The 20,335-nt window shown below is 44.4% G+C and overlaps 1 protein-coding gene across 5 annotated transcripts in view; it reads left to right on the forward strand.

Annotated features, from left to right (window-relative positions):
- The window catches only part of sorcs2 (sortilin-related VPS10 domain containing receptor 2), a 284,563-nt gene that overhangs the window by 217,321 nt on the left and 46,907 nt on the right, over nt 1-20,335 (forward strand). For all 5 annotated transcript variants that reach the window (XM_030086674.1, XM_030086655.1, XM_030086664.1 and 2 more), the window contains exons 4-6: nt 7,553-7,717; nt 8,566-8,639; nt 15,953-16,017. In XM_030086674.1, coding sequence (XP_029942534.1) covers nt 7,553-7,717; nt 8,566-8,639; nt 15,953-16,017 — 304 coding nt within the window. The remainder of the gene's footprint in view (nt 1-7,552; nt 7,718-8,565; nt 8,640-15,952; nt 16,018-20,335) is intronic.

Raw genomic sequence — 20,335 nt, forward strand, 5'->3', positions numbered from 1 at the left:
TAGCCAGAGCCGGAGAGGAGGCCGGGATGTATAATTCAGCAGAACACCTCCGGCTTAATGCATTTGCGCTGTCGCCACGGCGGGGCGAAGGCGGACCTCTCACCTCCCCGTATCCGACACCTCGCAGGACAACGTGTCGCCCGTGTTTGCTTTCCCCGGTTCTCCATTCCGACCAGCAGTGGCTTCGTTTCTCGCCTCACCTTCGTCAGCCGCGAGGCGACGAGGACGCGGCGACGGCAGGCGCGAGACGCCCGTTCGGTCAGGGAACGGTCTCCCATTCAGCTGCCAATGCGCACCCAACACAATCCATTTGGTTATTGATTCCGTCGAATTTTGTTGACTGTTAACTGTGCTTGGAGAAACCACACAGATGGAAATTCGTATGATAACGTATGATGTCCTTTTTGTTCCAGCGACTAGAGGTCAGCAGCAGCGTCAGGCTTTGAAGAAGAAAACCCTCAGTCACAAACTGGCAAAAAAGAAAAATAGGCCAGACTTAAGTAAGAGCCTTCCAATTCCTTTGTCCAAATCCCCCACAAAGAGAGTCTCGCTAATGGTATTCCGTCGGTATCTCCCTCGTTTAATCATTCCATTGAAGTCCCTGTTTGGCCCTGATGAAAAACCACTGCGGCATGGCAATTTAAGACAAAGTGGATCTCGTACTCGGATGATTACAACATCTGCGTTTTACTGATGAAGAGACGGAGTTTTGATCTGACCAGAATCTCTGTCGGATAAGGAGCAACTTGGTCTTTACGAGACACACCTTTGTGAAGGAGAAATAACTTTGATAATTCTCCTTCAGAGGCTCCACCGAGCTTTTCTGTGTGGGAGTGTAAATCTGCCATATATGTGTCCAAGCGTCAGCAAACGGAGAGTGCAAGCATTAAGTAAGGCTTGTTTTGATGATTCTCGACGATACAAACTGTTTGCTTTAAAAAAGAAATACACAGTTCAATACCCATCCAAGGTCAATGCTAAACAACACTCTGTCAAACTCCTCGGTGTTTCCTGAGCTCCGGGTCTTAATTCCCAACAGACCACGGCTGGATGAGCCGGCGTCGCACGGGGCCCCCTCGCTTTCTCCCTGGGAATCAGAAACCAAGCAATTTACATATGTAATTGAGTGGAAAGTAATTGTGCCGGGAGAAACTCACTGTAAGCAGCGAGCGGCGTGCCGATCCAGGCGTCTCTCAGAACAGACGACCGCGCTTCATCCTCCGCCTTTGTTCATCCTTTCTCTTGAGGACGATTAAATTATACCTCTCAAAGTTGTGTTCTTGATGTTTTCGTGAGTCACACACGTTCTGGATCTCTATCTGAATCCTATCCATCATGTAATTATGTTGAATGCGGAGTTCAGCGCCGTGCTCCGTCACTCCCTGTCACTGCCCCAAAAAAAGAGTCGTCGGCAGGAGAAACCATTAGTCCTGCTGCTTGCCGCTGTGTCATCTTCTTACTGTCACGACGAGACAGAAAACTGGAGCCAAAACAAACCCACCATCTATAAATAATTCCTTCATAAGCAACGCTGCCAGCAGCATGCGCTGGCCGCTTCTGAATATCAAGGATACTGTTTGTCATTAATGGGAAAGATTCCTTTTAGGGAAGTGACTCCAAACAGACTGATAACCCAACAAAGCAGCATCGCCACCCTCTGCTGTCTTCCGCTGTTGTTAAATATACATTTCTATGATAAAACAGACAGATCCCAGATTGAGAGACAATAAATACATAATGAAAAAACCCACTTGAAGATTAATTAAAAAGGGTTTGCTTTGATAACATGTATTTAGAAGTGATGGTGCTTGAAGATGTGTCAGATATTTTATTCAGTCTTTTTTTAAGATGGAGGCCTTCTTGTGTGAGATTTTTGGACATTGATATTACAACACTTTGTCTTAAATAGTATGTTTCCAATAAAGAAATCCTCAATATACACAGCTGTCGAGCGAGTCCAGAGAACTTTATTTCCAGATTTCTGAGTCAGAATGTTGTCGACTCAAGAGATCATTAGATTGTATCCCATAGAGAGTATAGTCTATTTTCACCGAACTAGAACAGAATGTTGGAGTCATTCAGCTCCAATCCAGTCCACCAAACCACCAAGCAAATGGTCAAATTTCAACGAAAACATTGTTTTGTTTTGTTTTTACAGCAAATTTCTTTAGTATTGACAAAACAAAACACTGAGATTTAGAGCTGAGATATCAGTGATGCTGTTATGAAAGCTAGCAAACTAGCATCAGCCTCAAAGTGATCCGTGGTCAGAGTGAGTTTGTAAAAATACCCATAATGCAACAGCTGTAGGATAAGGTTTTTGGACATTTTACTGCATTTTGCACCTAAAGGTTTCAATATCTTTGGATTTATGTCGAGATTGTGGTAATTTAGCAGATTATATATAAACATTTTCATCAGATTTTCTATACCACAACAAGAAAAGCTTCAAAGTTTAAATTTAAAGGCTATTTTTGCTCTATTTTCCTGGTCTAAACCACTCAAAATGGAATTAGGCTGTTCGACGCCCCTGATCTGAACATTCCCCTTAACCATAGAGTCACTGCACTGTAATTTCTTTGTTTGCATTTAAAAAAAAAAAACACTCCAACACTCATGTATCAGTGAAAAGCATCTCAGGGACTCACAGGATGTTTTTTATGAGTCTGGCAGGAAACCACAGCATCCAGTCAGGTTTGATCCTGTTGGCTCAAACAAATCCAAAACAAACCAGGCTAATCTCAAAATAGGTGTCCTCCTGATATCGCCTTTGTGTCAACATGCACCATATGGGCATGTTTAAGGGTGTGTGTGTGTGTGTGTGTGTGTGTGTGTGTGTCATGTACAGACTTTCATCATGATCACTGCAGAAGCTTGAAGACGTTCGAATCCCGCCTGAACCGTCATGTTGTCCCTGCTCTGCCTCCACGCCGGCTCTCCTCCAGGAGCTATTTTAAGCCTCTAAGTAGATTGTGTTGTCTTATTATAGATTATCGGGCTGATTCGCTGCGATGTGTGTGAACAGAGCTCTACCAGACCAGACTGCGATCCCGGGATTATCAAACATGGTGGAGATTGTACGTGCGAGAGCCGCTCTGGTCTTTAAGCCCATTTCTGCAGATTTGAAGGAGCGGGGTTTTGTTTCTGAGCGCCTCCTAATGTGTCCCACCCTGGCGGTCTCAGGAGCAGACACAGGAAGTTTAGAGCCTGCTTTTATCTGCCAAGCACAATAGCTGCACTGTGCTTTCCCCCCAAAGCCGGCGTTATTACTCAGAGGAAATCGTTACGGAGGGAAGAATGTATCAAAGTCCTTTGATTGTGGAAGGATCATAAGTTGTGCTAAAGGAGGAGAAGAGTAATCTGCCCTCCCCAAATCCGCTTTGCTGAAGCTGTCCCCAAAACTTCAGTCTTATCTGTTCAGTCGGAGGCAGGCTGGGGACTCTTGTTTGACAAGAGTGCCACTTGTTGGCAAGTTATATTACTGCGACGGGCGTCTGAGAGGCAAAGAGGAGCCTGAACCCTTCAGTAACTCTTATCTGAGTCAAAGGGGTCGTATCAATAAACCGGGCTGAAAGGTTCAGGCCGGGACCCGCCAACGGGCGCCACATAAATCTGGAAAGACGCTGAAGCAGTTGGGAAAGAGGAGCGCCGCGCAGCATTCTCATGGCTTACTCACCGCGTCTTTGTCCTTCTCTTTTGAAATATTGAAAGTTTTACACCGTGGCCTCGAGAAACTTTGTGAAAAGATGTGATCTGAGAGGACGGGGCACAATCAGGAGGTGGTTTAACAACAAAAAGCTTGATAGTTTTTGACTTCTGAGTCTTTTTCAGAAGAGCTCCCTTCTACTGCTGCATCAAACCTAAACAGAAAGAAAAGAAAAAAGAGCCGACTGTATTCCATTCAGAGTGTTCTCATGTGTTGTATACTACTAAAAAAGCTGGAGGGCTTGATTTGGACGAATGGTTTGATTCACCGTCAAACACCCCGACTCCTCGTCCTGAGTTTGACTCATTCAGCTTTTACAAAACACTCTCGTCACTTCAGATCAAGGAGCTGAAAAATATTCCTCTCATTTAAAAACTCACTTTGCTACTCCATGTGCACAGTTTTTAATCTCTGACCTTGAAGATCGGCGTGGATTTATTTGGACGACCAAACTAACAACCAAACATTGGTCTGAGTACCTCGGTTCAAGTTCCAGTGTAAACAAGGCTTTCACACCGTCTTCCCATCCTGAACTTACCTACCAAGATTACCTGAAAGCAGAGCAAAATGCAGCAAAATACACTCTGACTCAGTGCTGCCACCAAGTGTCCACCAGCGGTATGACTTTAATGCTGCATGTGGCCTCTTTAAGTCTTCCCTGAACACTTCCTATTCCTGATTTCTTGGTTCACCCAATGGATCCAGTGTGTGATGCTGATGATATTCAATATTTCTGAAAATAGCAGGAAACCATAAACAACAATACCTTGAAAGACTTGATTCTGTACAGTATAATAAGGTGTTTTAACTCTTTCAGACAAGTCATATTGTGTTTGAATGATATGTGATGTGGTTGAATTGAGCCTCAAACATGAAAAAAATAAGTCACAATGTAAAGAAATGAAGTATTTGCACTTGACAAGGGTGTTCAGAGTCACTGGAAATGCAACTTTTTAAAAACAGCCGCAAAGATGGAGTTTAATGAAAACACTGAAAATGAAGGAAAACACATTGAAACGGATGTTTTCAAAATGTTGCACAACTTTTCTGAAAAAACTAAAAAAAAAAACGATATGTTTTCACTTTAAGTATTGAATATGTTCATGGATTTATTTTTCGAAATGGGCTCAAATTTCCAAATGTTGTTGTTGACGCTGGAATTTGTGAGACTGAACACCGACCAGCTCGAAACCTTCTTCTGTTTTTTTTGTGTTTCTCTGTGGAAGTTGGTTGATCTGCGCGTGTTTCTTCACCCTGAGGTCGTCCATCAGTCAGAGAGCGAACGGGTTAAAGTGAGCGGCGTCCTTTAGTGAGAGGCGTATCGGCAGAAACGCCGTGATTGATGCTCGCTGCGTCTGCAGGGGGGCAGAAGGCCAAAGAGTCTCAACAGTTATGTTCACCGCTGTCTTATTAAAACGGCACATTGTCCACGTGTTCCAGTGCTAAATCTTTCAATTCATGGGAAACATTCAAAATGCCCCAAAGCAATGCACCAAAACAAAAAAAAACAAAAAACAAAAACACTCTGGAAAGCACAGCTATCGCCCGGTTCAGCTCCCAGCACAGCTGCTCGCTCAGCACTTTCCCAAATAAACAAAAAGCAGAGTATTATTTTACGAAACGCTCTCCTGACTCCACCGCCGTGCGAGGCGGAGGAGATGCTGTACGCGCCGCCACGGCGAGAAAACTACAGCGGTTCTCACCAGCGTGTGTCTCCGAGCAGATAAATTCATTTAATTTCCCTGATAGAATAAAGATGTGAGTCAGCTGCAGCGGCGGTGTGAGCGGGATGCTGAAGCTTTTACTTATAACCGTTAAAAGAGAAAATTAGTTAAATCGCAAAATAGACATATTAATAATGGCTTGTTTTACTAGTATTTGACAAGAGTCAAGAAAAACTGCAGCATTCAGCTGAAAAGGCAGTGAAATTTATTACAGTGATATAGAATGATGAAGTAGACACTCATGGCTCCCATAAAGAAACTGCTTCCCGCCTCAGTCTGCACCGTCCCTCACAGGACTGAATCTAGAAATCCAGACATCGTTTGCATCTTGAACCAACAGAAGACGCTTCGTGTTTCAGCTCTTTTCTTTTGACTGTCGTTCGGTTACAAAGTTTCAGAAGAGTTTTTACTTCAATTGGTTTGCATCAATTTTGTTTTCTATTTTACTTTTAAAAAAGTTTCACACTTACATTGCAGTGTTTTGAAATCTATGTATGTTTGTATGAAACTTCAGAAATTCTGAAAATGATGTAGTTTTCATCATTCACTGGTGGTGTTTGATTTTTGTCATGAAGCCAAACACACAAAAACAGAACAACATGCTGTAAACATTATTAATTGTTGTACACCAAAAGCCCAAAATGTTTAAGTAATAACTGTATTTAATTATACACCATCATTTTAAAAATTAATGTCGTATCGTCACTATAAATGGTTTCTACTAATTGTTTAAAAATGTGGAAATAAAACATCCAAATTAACTGAAATTGCTTGAAAGGGCTAAAAAGAAAAGGAAAAAAAAAATAAAATGAGGAGTAACAAATAGGGATTTTCCTAAATTAGGAAAAAAAAAAAATCAAAACCTGTTTAAAAAATTTGGTTAAACTATTAAAAAAAATAAAATCTTTCAGAAAAGACTTTAAAAAACTGAAATGAGTAAATAATCCATTAGAAAAAAAATATCAAATTTAAAATCAAAATTTGTTAAAATTAAAGGTGCTGTAGGCAGGATTTTGCTAGTCAATGCTAATTTTTCTGTGTTTTCTTTGGATTAAATGTTAGAGTATCCATTGATAATCCTTTAGGAGTGTAGCATAACTGCACTACCGCGAGGGCGCAGCGTTTCCATCTGTCTCTGTTCTGAGCTGAAAAGGAATCTCCACAGCTCCAGGTATCTTTGACCAATCAGAAGAGCCCCTGAGGCTCTAACTGTGATTGGTCGAGGGGCATTCGTCACACGTTCTTGTGGGAGGGGCTTAACTTGCGTAAGGGCGTGATGTCAGAGAAAACAGGACAGGATTGGCTGTGCTGGGTTTCAAATCGCCATCTTGCTTAGGTAAACCTAAGGTAAACCTAAGCAAGATGGCGGAGATGCCGAATCCTGCCTACAGCACCTTTAAATCGTTTTAAAGAAAGAAAGCGTTTTGTGTTGTTGTTTTTTTTTGTAGTGACGTTTGAAGGAGATCCATTCTCAACACCTTGAGCTCTGTTGGAGCCATAGATCACTTCTACGATTTGACCACTAGGGGCGCAAGAATGGCTGGAAATGCATATGGGGAGGTGTGTGAGAGCAGGACGGCAAGAGTGTTTTGATGGTGTTGGAGTGTGTTGGCGGGTTGGGGTGTGTTGAGACTCCACTCTACGCTACAAGGAAACGGTATCTGTGGTCACTGAACTCTGCTCCTGTAAACGGTGAATGTTTACGCTCTGGGTCTCCGCACCCAACGACTCAACAAGTAGAGGATTGGGTTATTGAAGACGAGTCTGAAACGGTTCTCCCTCTCCGGAGAAACAGACTGTAAAGAATCATAAACAACACAGTGATCATGATAATAAACTAAAAAAAAAAAAAGAAAAACCCTGTCACTACCTTCACACTCCTCACGACCTCCTAATGAGCGAGACCGGTTCGTTAGCCGGGATCGATCCGCCGCTGCTTGCCGTCCGGGCCGTGATGGAGATCGGTGTACTGGCAGGTGCCCCCTATTTAATGCCTTCACTTTATGAGCTATAAAGCTCTGAATAGATAATCAATACTCTGTCGCTGCGGTCTGGGAAACACGGAGGGTTGATGGAAGGAAGGGTTCTGAACCGGTTCTCATCGCGGCCGCCTCTCTTCCAGGTGGTGCTGGTGGGCTCGTCCATCAACGAGCGCGACCAGATGCTGTTCATCAGCACCGACGAGGGCTCGTCCTTCCAGCGCCAGTCCATCGCCTTCACGCCGGACACGCTGGTCTTCCACCCCAAGGAGGAGGACAAGATGCTGGCCTACTGCAAGGAGGGCAGGGTGAGTGCCGGGAGAAACCCGGAAAACTCGGCATCGAAACGGGAAAACAGGAAGTTGTGGGCGGGACGTCGGCCGTAATCGCCGGAGAGTTTCGAAAACCTCCACAACTTTCATAACTCACGGGTAATTAAACAAGGGATTGAATTAGGTTTTAATCTGTTCCATATGGGCGGGCTGCGGAGCGGGGCGACGAATCCACTCAGACAGAACAAAAAAATCATTTAGATGGAGGAGGATGCGAGGGAAGGGGGGGTAAACGGCGCTTTGCCGGGGCAGGTTTCCATCAAGGTCAGCGGGGAAAAACAGTTTGCTCCGCCCGCCGTACGTCAGGAACGTTTTCCCTCTCTTTTCTTGTTTGATTCGAAGGGGTTTTGGAGGAAATCTGCGTGGTGAATTCCTGCTTTCTGCACGCCGGCGCCAATCGATACACTTTCATTACGGGCGCGATCAATGGCCAACAAACTCCCACAACACACACACACATTACTATGAATGCATATTCTGTCTCACTCCTCATAACAGGTGGAACTCGCTCTCTCTCTCACACACACTCACACACACACACACACCCCACAACAGAAAGCAGGCCTGTTATGATTAATAATTAATTGTGCTCAGTCTTAACTTGGTGAACCATGAAATTCAGAAGCTTGATTGGGTGAACTTTTTTTTTTTTCTCCCTCCCAGACAGACTCTCAATTTATCCTCCATTGCGACGGATCCAGCTGGTAATAGGTTTCGGGTCAGGCTTGTAATTTAATGCTACAAGCCTTCGACTGTGCTCTTTTTTTTTTTCCTTCTAATTGTCTTTTTCTTTTTTCGTTCTCTCTTTCTGTCTTTGTCACCAGCTGTTTGCTTCAGCTGACCTGGGCCGCAAGTGGACTTTACTCCAGGAGAGGGTCACCAAGGACCGGGTCTTCTGGTCAGTTTCACTCCTTGCTTTGGGACGGTTATTTGCAATTTTTCATTAAAAGTCACTGTTATACCTTTTCCTGAAGAGTTCATTACAAAGCGACACGAGAAGCTCGTGTTTTCTTTTTAAACGGCAAACTCATAAGTGGAGATGCTTTGTATTTTTTTTTTTTTTTTTTTTGTACTTTGCTGACATGTTTCTCTGTATCTTCTTAAACTTTTGTCAGTTAACAAGTTAAAAACAAAAAGTAATAAACAGCAAAATAAGCATAACCCATCCGGAAGCTAGCTTCCTCAATGCTAGCAAAGTAGCATTAAGCTAGCAAAATATCTGTTCATGTGAAAACATGAAGAAAACATGTTTGGAGTTGGATTTGTTCTCACTTATTCTTACCGTAGGTTATTAGCCATGTTTTTAATGGCTCAGCTGTAGTTTTAACACATTTCTAGTGAAAAAGTTTCAGAAAAGTTTCACATTTACACAGCAATGTTTGGAACATGATTCAGAAACTGTGAAACTGTTGTACGCTGCAAAAACTGCAAAAATTCAAAACCTTGAATGTTCATTAGTCTTGTTTTCAGTCAAAATGTCTCATCCCATTTTATTTAGTCATTTTCTTTAATTCAGTGTCGATATCTTGTGTTGGGGCGAACCTTTGTTGCAGTGTAGTCACAAGTGGCTGCTCTTGGTTCTTTTTGTAATGACACCACACATATATACACTACAGACACTAACAATTTAACAACACAGACATTCATGGGGACAGACGATTCATTTTCACTGTCACGTAAACGGAACCTTATATGCGAACACAAACACTGAATTACCCAAAAGGTTCATCGCGATTCAGGAGTTTTAAAGTTAAGCCTTTCTATTTTAACTTTTTGAGATAATCATCTTCAAGTATGAATCAATCCAGTTCAGAAAGTAGTTTTCTTCCTCAGTACTCTGATCTAACCGACGGTTTCCCGCCTCTCTCTTTTCCATCACCCCGGCTCAGTGTGGGAGTTGTTTGATTTGGTTTGATGACTTTTTGCTTGACTTGTTTGATTTGAACTCAAAAAGAAGAAGGAAAAAAAAACAAAAAAAAAAAGAAACCACAACACTGGAGCTATTTTCTGATCAAGCTTTCTCAGGCAATAAATTGATCTCTCGCAGAGTTAATGGGTTTATTTTTTGACTCTGTCCTGATCATTTACACAATATTGCCTGAGCAATAAAAACTATATCTACAGGAGTTGCATCCAAGACGCTGGTAAATCACTTTAATGGCTCGCCACTTTCTTCCTTCAATTAGCAGTTTTTATCACGAGCATCTTGAGTTTATGCGGCGGAACTTTGGCTTCGCCGTTTTTCCCTTTTCCCCTGACTTCTCCCGGTCCAAAACTGTGTTTTTTTTCTTGAATGATGTGTTCAATATGCGGCGTTTCAGCACAACTGAGCGCCCGCTTCTTCATCTCCTGAAGGTCAGGTCGGCGCCGCCACTTGCTCCCGTTTGCTGGTTTCCCCCCCCTCAACGCTGCTAAATGAGCTGGTTCGCAAATCCAGGCACCTGTGATTTATGCCGCCGGCTCCGGCGCACAAATCATCGCTACTCTGCGCTGTAAAAAAAAAATGAGAGCTTTGGGGGAGCGAGGGAGGGACGGAGGGAGAGGCAGACAAACAGCCTTAAGTGTTTTCTCCTCCAGAGTAAAGTTACGTGCTTCAGGCTTAATGGAGGCTCTAGATTCAGAGTTTTAATAAAACTGCTCAGTTGTCAAAGTAATAACAGTAATAACATAGTAGTAGCATAGTAATAACATGGTAATAACACAGATGATCGTTTTAAGTGAAAAAGACGTTGGCGTAAATGTGTAAATTGATTCACATTTAAGTTTGTAGCTGCCGTCGTTCATTTTAAAAGTCGTCCAACACCCGCCGCCGTATTTTTTCCCCCGTTGGTGACCACGGCGGTTCAGGCGTGTGTTCTCGAGTGTGTGTGTGGTCAGAGGAGATGTAGGGGAGATTACGTTTCTCACTCTGACCCTCGCCCCTCTCGTGGCCGAGCGCTCGTAAAACCAACAAGGGAACAAGAGTTTTCCAGCTCGTGTACATAAATCCAAAAGAAGACACCTGAGAGCAGCCCGCTGCTGCCGGCGGCGGCGGCGGCGGCGTTCTGACACAATCTGCAGGTGGGGTTGTTTACGACGGTGGGCCGCGGCGCGTCTGTTCGTCAGATTTGTGAAATTGAATGGGCGTCTCGCAGGACGACAGAGGCTAACGCTGGAGGATCGGCGATAATAAAATACGAATGGCGTGCGGTGAAACCACCGCTGGGAGGAAACTCAATCCCCCCTCGGGAGCCATTTCTGTTTTCCTTTCTTCTTTTTTTTTACCAAACACGTTTGCACACCCTCCTCTCTTCCTCTCTATTTATCAGCACCCCCCATCTCTCCATCACTCATTCCATTTCATTCGCCTCTTGCATCTCTTTCACCCTCCCCGATTTGTTTGCTCGGCGAGGGAAATCCCTCGCTCTCTGATGGTGACGGAGGCCTAACTGGACCAAAACGACGGCGGGATGAATAAATGATGGATTGCCGGTGCGGAGAGCGCAGTCAATTTCAATCTGGCGCATTTACATTTCAAGCATGAGGCCGACGCTTTCATGCAGACCGACCCGGACTCGGCGAGAAGCGGAGAAATCCAGGCTGATCAGGATGCTCTTTCTATTTAATTTGGATTTCTTCTATTATTAACACTGTGCCGACCTGCATAAATAGTTATATTACTCAACGTTAACACAAGCCTGAGCAGCAGTGATTAAGAAAATGCAATGAAGACTGGACTAAATCGTGTAGCTGCTGCTCCAATTGTTGATAAACGACCCGAAGCCCTGCGTCCGAGGCCTCGCGGTGCCTAACAGCCCCAACTGCTCACCGTTTTCCTCCTGTCCCGTTTACAAAATGAAAGAATCAACTCTCCTGTGTGAATTTAACAACCTGCCAGAGCTTTTCAGAGTCTCTGTGGTGAGTTGAGCGTTGAAGCATTTCTGAGCAGTTGTTTGTTCTCTTTACTGTTTGTTTCCTGCCTGACAGCAGTAAACTGCCCTTATTTTGAATGTGTTCAGATGAAAATAGCTGTTTTCGTATAAGGACTGTGCATTTTTCATTTGTTTTTTGTTTTTTTTGGTGTTTTTTTTATATCTATTTCCAAGCTCTTGAAAAACAAACAAAACTGGGTTGTTGGGTTGTTTTTCTCACATTGTCAGGGTCTTTGGGGGTTTTTTCTGTACACCATCCTCTGAAGAGTTGATCTGACTGTCCTTGTCGTAATGTACAGTATGTGTGGACATAAGAATGTGCAGCCCATGCTTACACATGATTGGTACCTTGGGTAATTCATACTTTACCCTAGTGGGATTTCTAATACTGATGTTTCAAGTGAAATGCAGCCAGATCAGATGATACGGTTTGTTTTTTGACCTCTGGTAGAAATCCTGTTAGAGAAAAAGGCTTCAGGCTCACAAGGTCTTACAATGACAAGAAGACGTCAAACATCATGCAGACGCCGGACGAGCAGAGAGACGCACATTTAATGCAAAGATAAACAACTAAAATTAACGCAAAGACCCAAACAATGACCATGAAGTGACTGAAGAGACCCCAGAGAACAGCTAGACTGTCAAATAAACGATCAGAGAGACTCAAGTGAGAGCAAATTCATATGAAAAACACCCAAAAGTCACAACCTTGAAGACAAATGATTCTGTGAAAGACGGCGTCTGTGTACCGTGTTATTTTTTACCCTTTTCCAGAAAAGCTCCACTCCTCTGTTGGCTCTCCTGGTTATTGCTGGGAGCTCTGGACACCATCCAGAGGTGGCACTGTGTGGGGTTTACATTTATCTTTAAAGTATTTTAAAAAATTAAATATGCAAGAAGTAAGAATTTAACTATAAAAATAATTAAAATCATTACAATTTTTCACCTGTCATTGAAGAAACTTTCCCTTTAAACCATCTGTCGTCAGTGTCTTTGTCAAGTTTTTTTCTTTCACAATGAGTTTTGTAGCATAATATCACTTATTGCAACTTTAATCAGTGAAAAGAATAAAAACTGATGTCTACAAAACGATTTGCCAACAACGTTCAGGAAAGTCAACAAATTTAAGGCAAAGAGGTCGAAATCACAATAAACTGAGATAAACACCCACAAATATGATAAAAATATGCACAAAGACATCAAAACAAACATTATCAGGCATAAAACGACCTAGAAAACAATTAGAAAAGACAGAAATGATGATGAAGTGACATGAAGCACAGAGAAAACAACACATTATGAGTTACATAAACACAAAGAAGGAAAGAAATGAGGAAACACCTGGAGAGACTCCCAGCAGACCACAGAGAGTCTCAGTGAGTTGATTCTTACAATAAAGAGAGAACGAGTGTCTGCCAGTCTGGTCTCTGCTGTGTTTTCATTTCTCAGCAGCCAAGCGGCCGTCCCAGCAGGTATCTGGAGTCAGCCTGCACCGCCTGAACCCGTCTGCTTCGCTGCCGATGCGCCGCTCCTTAAATATTCATTGAGGTCAGCTAAATTTGTCTTGCCATCATCAGCTTCCTTAAAAACCAGCGCCGCTAATGCAAAGTGGGTCAAACACGGTTTTTGGCGGCGGCTGCCGCCGCCGGACGGACCACCACAGGCTAACCGACCGTTCAGAAAGCCCCGGCCGTCACCCCTGAGCTCTCTCCGACCCCCCCCAGCCTGCACACCGTAACTCTCCTCCCCCGGCCCCTCCGCGGCCCGCTAATTGCTCGTAAAGTCCCTTTATAGGCCGAGTAACGAGGTTTTAAATCTCGACTCCCATCTTTACTGGGCCGGGGAAATTTCACAGACTGCTCTGCGCTGCCCTAATCAGATGAACGGCTTAGTTTACTGCTCACAGCGCCGGCCCGCTGATAGATCTTCCTCAAAGAAATGGGGGGTGTAAAGTTTTGGCGAGCCTGTGAAGCACACTCCGTTAGAGCCAGTTCATAAGAGGAGCTCGGCCGTGCGTGTTTACTGAAGCGACCGTGAGGAAAGTCTGGCTGCATCTCAAGAGTTCCAGGGATCTACAAGCCTGGATCCACTGGATTCGTCTCCAGTGTACGACTGAGCTGCTGCCTTCAGCTCAGAGGAAGATGAAAGGCAACAGATGACAACTAACTTTCTTTAAAGAAAACCAAAAATCCAAAATATCAAAAAGTCATTGAGATCACAAGAAAATCCAATGAGATGCTGGAAAGTCCAAACACTAGAAGACAGACTGAGGCTACACTTAGACGAAGTTTCAGGTGAAAACTCTGCTTTTAGCATCGTTGTTGTGTAAACAAACGCCAAAAACGAGACAAAAAATTGCAATTTTCACATGAAAATGTTGTTTAAACAAGACCTGAAACACTGGAGAACTACCAACACAAAAAGACAGATGAATCAAAGACCAGAGCAAAGAGAAGGCAGTCAGACACTCAGGCTCAGGCGAAACACATCAGGGCAGGAAACGACAATCAGACACATGGAGAAGTCAAGGGGTCTAAAACCAGAGGAGGAGCCGGAAAGTCAAGAAGAACTCAAGAAATAAAACATGAATTATGAGAATAAACCATACAGACGTCCAAACCTGAACAGCGTCTGAAATGAGTTCCAGGAACATTGACAGTTTTCAGTCGGACTGACAGACAAGTTTAAAGTGTTTGTTTGTGTCACAGACAATAGTTTACCACAGACTGTGCAGAAAGCAGTTTTCAGAGGAGTTTTTGTGATTTGAAAAAACAGGAATAAATGTGGTCTGCTGCCAAAGTACGGATCACAGAACGCTTTATTCACCGCTTGATTCAGAATTAACAGAAAACAAACCAACCCGCTGCAGTTCCTCTTTAAAAATCTGACAGTCATCAATGAAGAATTGCTTTTCAAGATTTAAAAGACTGTGGTTTTGAACTGCGAACAGATAAAGCTTTTCAGACGTTTGATAGGTTGATTTTTTTAGAAATGATCTTCAGAAAAACTCCACCAACTGTGTTTTTTTATTTTTATTTATTTATTTATTTTTTGCATTTGTTAACACATAATGGTTTTCAGTCTGCGCTCTGCTTTTAGACTCCATCATCAATGTTGTTTTGGAAGAAAACGGCTAAAGTTTCACGGCTCTGGTTTTCAGTGGTGTTTACAGACACAAAGAATTTCACTGAAAATGTTTTGATTGTGTTTAAAGATGGGACATCTGTTTTTTAGAAGAGCCTTCTGTAGAAACAACAGGTCTCAGACATGTTGTCAAAAACATTGATTGACTGAAAGCTGCAGACCGTCGTTTAAATTCTAGTTCATTCAGTAGGAATGAAAATGGGTGAGACGTGGATTTCTCCATTCTCACGTTCACTGATTCATTCTGGTTACTGGATTTGAATGGAATTCAGTTTCCAGGCTCTCAGGGTCAGAAAGTCTTCATTGTGGATTTATCTCTCCTATCTATTGGTTTTCTAACGTGTCAATCAACCTCTCTACATTTTTAGCGTAACTGTCATGCTCCTACGCACTTTACGTGCCCCCCCTCCTGTTGTCGGCACAACACTCCCCCATGCGCTCCCCCCCACTCCCCCCATACTAAGCTCTGCTGCCGCTATCAACACCTTTTCACATGTAGACTTGAGACAATTTTTCTTAATCGTAGCTGCAACGTGCTGCCATTTGGCAAAAATGTATGTTTAATCTTAAAACAAGACTTGTATGAAAAAGTCCAGAGAGTGAGAGGAGGAGGGGGGGTTTGTTCACGTCTGCAGGCTGCAGCGCACACAGATCAGCTGTGAGCTCCGAGCGAGAGTCTGCTCCAGTCCTGCAGCTCCACACAAGCCTCCCCCGTCTTCCTCTGATCCACCCGAGAGCAGGGACGGCTCAGGGACAGGATTTGGCGCAAGTGCAGGATTTTACTCATATTCGCTGTGTTTTGTGTTGTTCAAAAGGACACGTTGGTAGCTATGTGTTAGCGCTATGATGCTAAGTTGCTACATGCTACTTGCTATTTTCTGCGTAAGGAGGAGGCGGTCCTCCGGAGAGAGCAGGGGAGGAGGGGGTGTGGGTCACGCCTGCGCAGCATTTCAAAAAGGACTAACTGTCACTGGATTTCTCCCTCCGTGGAAAATCCTCGATACAACCTTTAAGTTGGATGACTGTTTTTCTTGAACGTTAAATCTGCAGTTTATGATAATGACACTGTGTATCAAACCTTAAACCTGGAACTGGTCCCGTCTGGTTTTGGGTCTTATTTCTAATTTGATCTTCTCCATTCCTCTCTGTGTTGCAGGTCTGTTTCAGGAGTGGATGTGGATCCTGACCTGGTGCACATGGAGATGCAGGATTCAAGTGGAGGTGCGGCGAAGCCCCGTCTTCTAACCGACTTTGTCAGGATTTAAAATGCTATTTTCGCTGATGTGTTAAAGTAACCAGGGATTTCATGGTTCAGTTTGAGCTGTGAGAGGGTGATTCACCATCCTGGATCAGGACGATTGATTGGATTCAATGTTTTAGTTAGTGACCGTGGTTTCTGTGGTAACAGTGTGAAGTTCGCACTAACATAACATATAGAATCACAGAGTCTACAAGTCTTTGGACAGCACCGCTTGTGAAAGTTTCCTGGTCAGGTGGGAGAGATCATGGAGGTGAACGTCGAGGCGCTGCCAGCAGTGACGCCCTTCCTGGTCGTGATGGAACTTTATTGCGATCGCTCCTGAAAACACAGTTCTGGGTGAGACCTGCTGAGTCGGAGGATTATGAGCTGCTCTCCCCATCAAGGCCACATTAGGCTGAACACACACACACACACACACACACACACACACACACACACACACACACACACACACACACACACACACACACACACTCACACACCTCCATCTAAATGCAGCTGATGGGAGAGATGGATGGTGACCTTGCCACGGGTGAGCTGCCGGTGTTCCCGTGTGAGCGGGGGTCAATGGGGAATTAATGCGAGAGTTAAAGAGAGGAAGTCGGGACCCCCCCTTCCTCCTCCTCCTCCTCCTCCTCCTCCTCAGGGTGACAACAGCCCATCTGAATCGTCATATCAGCCGACTGACAGGCAGACGGGTCGCTGCTTAACTCCCCACCCAGGGCCCAGAGGGTAATGGAAGTGTGTATTTGACATTGTGTGTTTGGAATCTTTATCCCCGACTTCACCAAACACATAATCCTCGTCTCTCTCTAAACAAACCTGAGGAGTGGCTGAGAGTGAAGGACAGAATGAAGGATATGTTCTATATATTCGCAGTTTGGGGCTGGATTCTCTCCATGTTGAGTCCAGAGAGGTCAGAGCGTCACGGCAGGGATACAGAAGCCCAAACACACACACACACACACACACACACACACACTTCTTAAATAACGCTGGAACGGACCCATCTGGACCATCAGGACTGTCTCAAACCTCTACAGCTTTCCAGTCGTCTGAGATCCAGTTTAAAGTCTTTGGAACCGAAACTTGGACTCGTATCGCAAAATTCTGTCGAGTTGTGTGTTTTTTGGTTGTGGAGCAGGATTCCAGAGCGATGGAAGCAGCTGCACATGCAGGGAGTCTCACCCGGGGCCAGACGCCGCCACATGGCCGCCCCACCTTCCCTCTGCTCGCCGGTTTGACTCCCCCCCCCCCGCTCTCCGCTCTGCCTCCTCGCAGACAGATAGTCGAGGGGGACTGAAGCGATCAGGCATGCGAAGCCGATCTGTTCACCTCATGCTCCCCCCCCTTTTGTCGAAATGTGGCGCGGTCAAGGTTAAACGGCGGCACGCTGCCGGCACCCGTGGGGGACGGGGCGCCGCGCCCGGGGTCGCCCGCTCGGCGGAGGGGACGGGGGCTCCGGCGGAATGGAGGCGGGACGGTCGGTCCGATTGATGGATGAGCCGCCCTCTGCCTGCGTGTGTGAGCGTGTGTGAGTGTCTGTGAGTGTGTGTGAGCGTGTGTGTGAGTATGTCATTTGGGAGATTGATGTGCAGGAAAGCCTGAGCGCAGCCTGTTTACGCTCCGACACACCGCGGCGCCCGGCCCGTAGAGAGCCAGATGGAGACTAAATTCGTCCCCGCAGCGATATACTTCAAGATGGACATCATACAGTGAATTATTCAGAGGAACCCTGTTTATTTACCCCATAAGCTCCGGTCCGCTCCGGCCGGACAGGTTCAAAATAGCGCACGTGCTCGGCGGGCCGATGAGTTTGCGGGTGCGTGAGGACGTGAAGGAGTGTGTGTGCCACAAGCTGGAATCGAACACTTAGTCCAATCTAATAGTTTTTTAATGAGTTCTCTGCAGTGTGCCGCTTTGATTAAACGTCCGGGCTTTTCAGTGAATTAGCCAGTCCATTTGTTAGAGCCGACACCTCCAACAGCCCAGACAAAGCGGAGGGAGAAAAGCGCGGCGCCCCGAAAAACAAGGCCGGTTTCACTTTACTGTCAGCCAGTTTTACACTTTCTTCCTATTCATCTATTCAGGAAAAAGCTTTTATCAGAGCTGCTATAATTTATATGTAAGGTAGTGGTGTCTAAAGTCTCTTTCTCACCTGGCTGTGACAACTTTTAGTGAGTTGGAGACGAAAAAAATGACAAAATTCATGCAGAATCTCACTGAAGGTGTGTTTTATTTCCATAATGTTGCAGGAATGTTGCGTAACACTCAGTCGAGAAAACGTCCATTAGATAAAAACATAATGTTTTGAAAGCTTGCAGTTCTTTTCAGGAGATGTTTGAGAGTTCTTTGCCGTATAAAACTGTTCAAGAATGAAACCAGTCTTCAGCTGAGCTGCTGGAAGAAAACAAGGTTGATGCTGTTAAGCCTGATTTATCGTTTCTTATCGTTGCTAATTCATGGAAAGATCATACCAGCATTTTGATGCTAATTTGTAAATTGCTACATCAGATCTGTTTGTATGTGAGACAGTGAGAACACATCATCTTTGCATGAAAACTCTGTTCACACCAGAGGCGGAGCGTGGGTCTCAGTACAGAGGGGGCGGAGCATTCTCTACGGGCCCTTATGATAGTAATTTTACCATTCAAACAATCCCTCATTCTACCATCAAACAACACACTAATGCTCACTTTTATTCAGCCAAGCAAACCTATATGCCTCAGAAAGTAGAATAAAGTCACAAACCAGTTCACAAACTTTTTCTGAAGAACGCACGCACGCACACACACACACACGCACACACACATACACACAAATGCAGCCTGACCAGGTGTCAATCTCAGAGCGTCCGCTGTCCATGGTGCTGAAAGCTCAGATAAAAAGTCACGGGCTAAATCTGTAGCATCTTTGACACAGCTTAAATATAAAATGAACACAGCTGGTCTAAAATTACACAATCGATTCAGATAGATATAGACACAGCTATCTATATCTTTTGGAATTCACGTATATTAGGAAAAAAATAGACTCGCGGTCTCTTGTAGTTGAGAGCAACACAAGGCACATTCAAATAGGCAGGTGTTTAAGACCACAGCATGCTGATAAAGATAATATTTTTGAAGGTTTCACTGACTCACCAGTGGCTCCGATGTTAGGTTTTGGGTAGTACCGCTAGCGGCTAGCATGGTGTTTAGCATACTGTTTAATGCTTAATGCCGCACAGCCAATCAGCGCTGGCTCACAGCTCTGATGCATTCATGGACAGTCGTAATGTAAGAATTGGCAAATTGGAGCCCACACTCATATGTGTATACCTTCTCGCACACACTGCACATGTTATTATAATAATTTATTTATGAGTAAATGTGAACACATCACATGAAACGGGGCCCTATGACCCTGTGGGCCCTGGGGCGACCGCCCCCTTGCCCCCGCTCTGGCTCCTCTGCAGGTTCACACAGAATAAGACTTCTGTTAACACAGAAATGGCAGAAACACTTGTTAGCATTCCAGGCTACCAGTTAGCGCTGTTGTTTGTTTTGGCTAATAACACTGTCGTCGTGTGAACAGACACCCAAAACACAATGAAAGTTTTCTATTTTTTTTTCTTGGATCTGTCGTCATGTCAGCATGTCAGAATCATTTCAGCCTCTAGTGGCTCTAAGGTTTAAATTAGCCGTGACTAATGAAGCTATTAGTGACCGTCAGAGGTAGATATTTGTCTGGCATCTAATCAACCGCCTCCATTAAAATCTAAACTTTATTACTTGGGGAACTTATGTCACAGCATTTTAAACACTGGCTTCACACAGGTGTCCTAAGTCAACTGTACCTCTCTTAACAACACTTCCTGTGCAACAGGAACTGGCTTGATTGGGTCATGTCGGTCAGTTTTCCACCAATAAGAAGCAACCTTTTACTTGGTGTTGGATTGGAAGGAAATTCTTTTATATTATTTTAAGTTATGTTGATTTTCAGTGGATTATCCTAAAAGTTTCTGAATGTCCCCAAATATATGTTTTTATGAACTGAAGGTCAAAACCAGCATGCTGCAGTGCACAGATGTGGGCCTGAGGTTTAAAAAGCACTGAACCCGACTACCTCAGCCGAGTGTGTGTGAGTGTGTGTGAGAGAGACGGAGAGCATCTCCCCGCTGCCAGCCTGTCACCTCTGGGAGGAGAGTAACGGCTGAGTTTCAGCAGTCGATGTTGCTGATGCAGCTGCTGGTTGAAATTCAATCGTGGGTGAGCTCTGCAACAGGCGCTAGCTGGG

The sequence above is a fragment of the Salarias fasciatus genome, chromosome 3 (assembly GCF_902148845.1).
Source record: "Salarias fasciatus chromosome 3, fSalaFa1.1, whole genome shotgun sequence".
NCBI lineage: Eukaryota > Metazoa > Chordata > Actinopteri > Blenniiformes > Blenniidae > Salarias > Salarias fasciatus.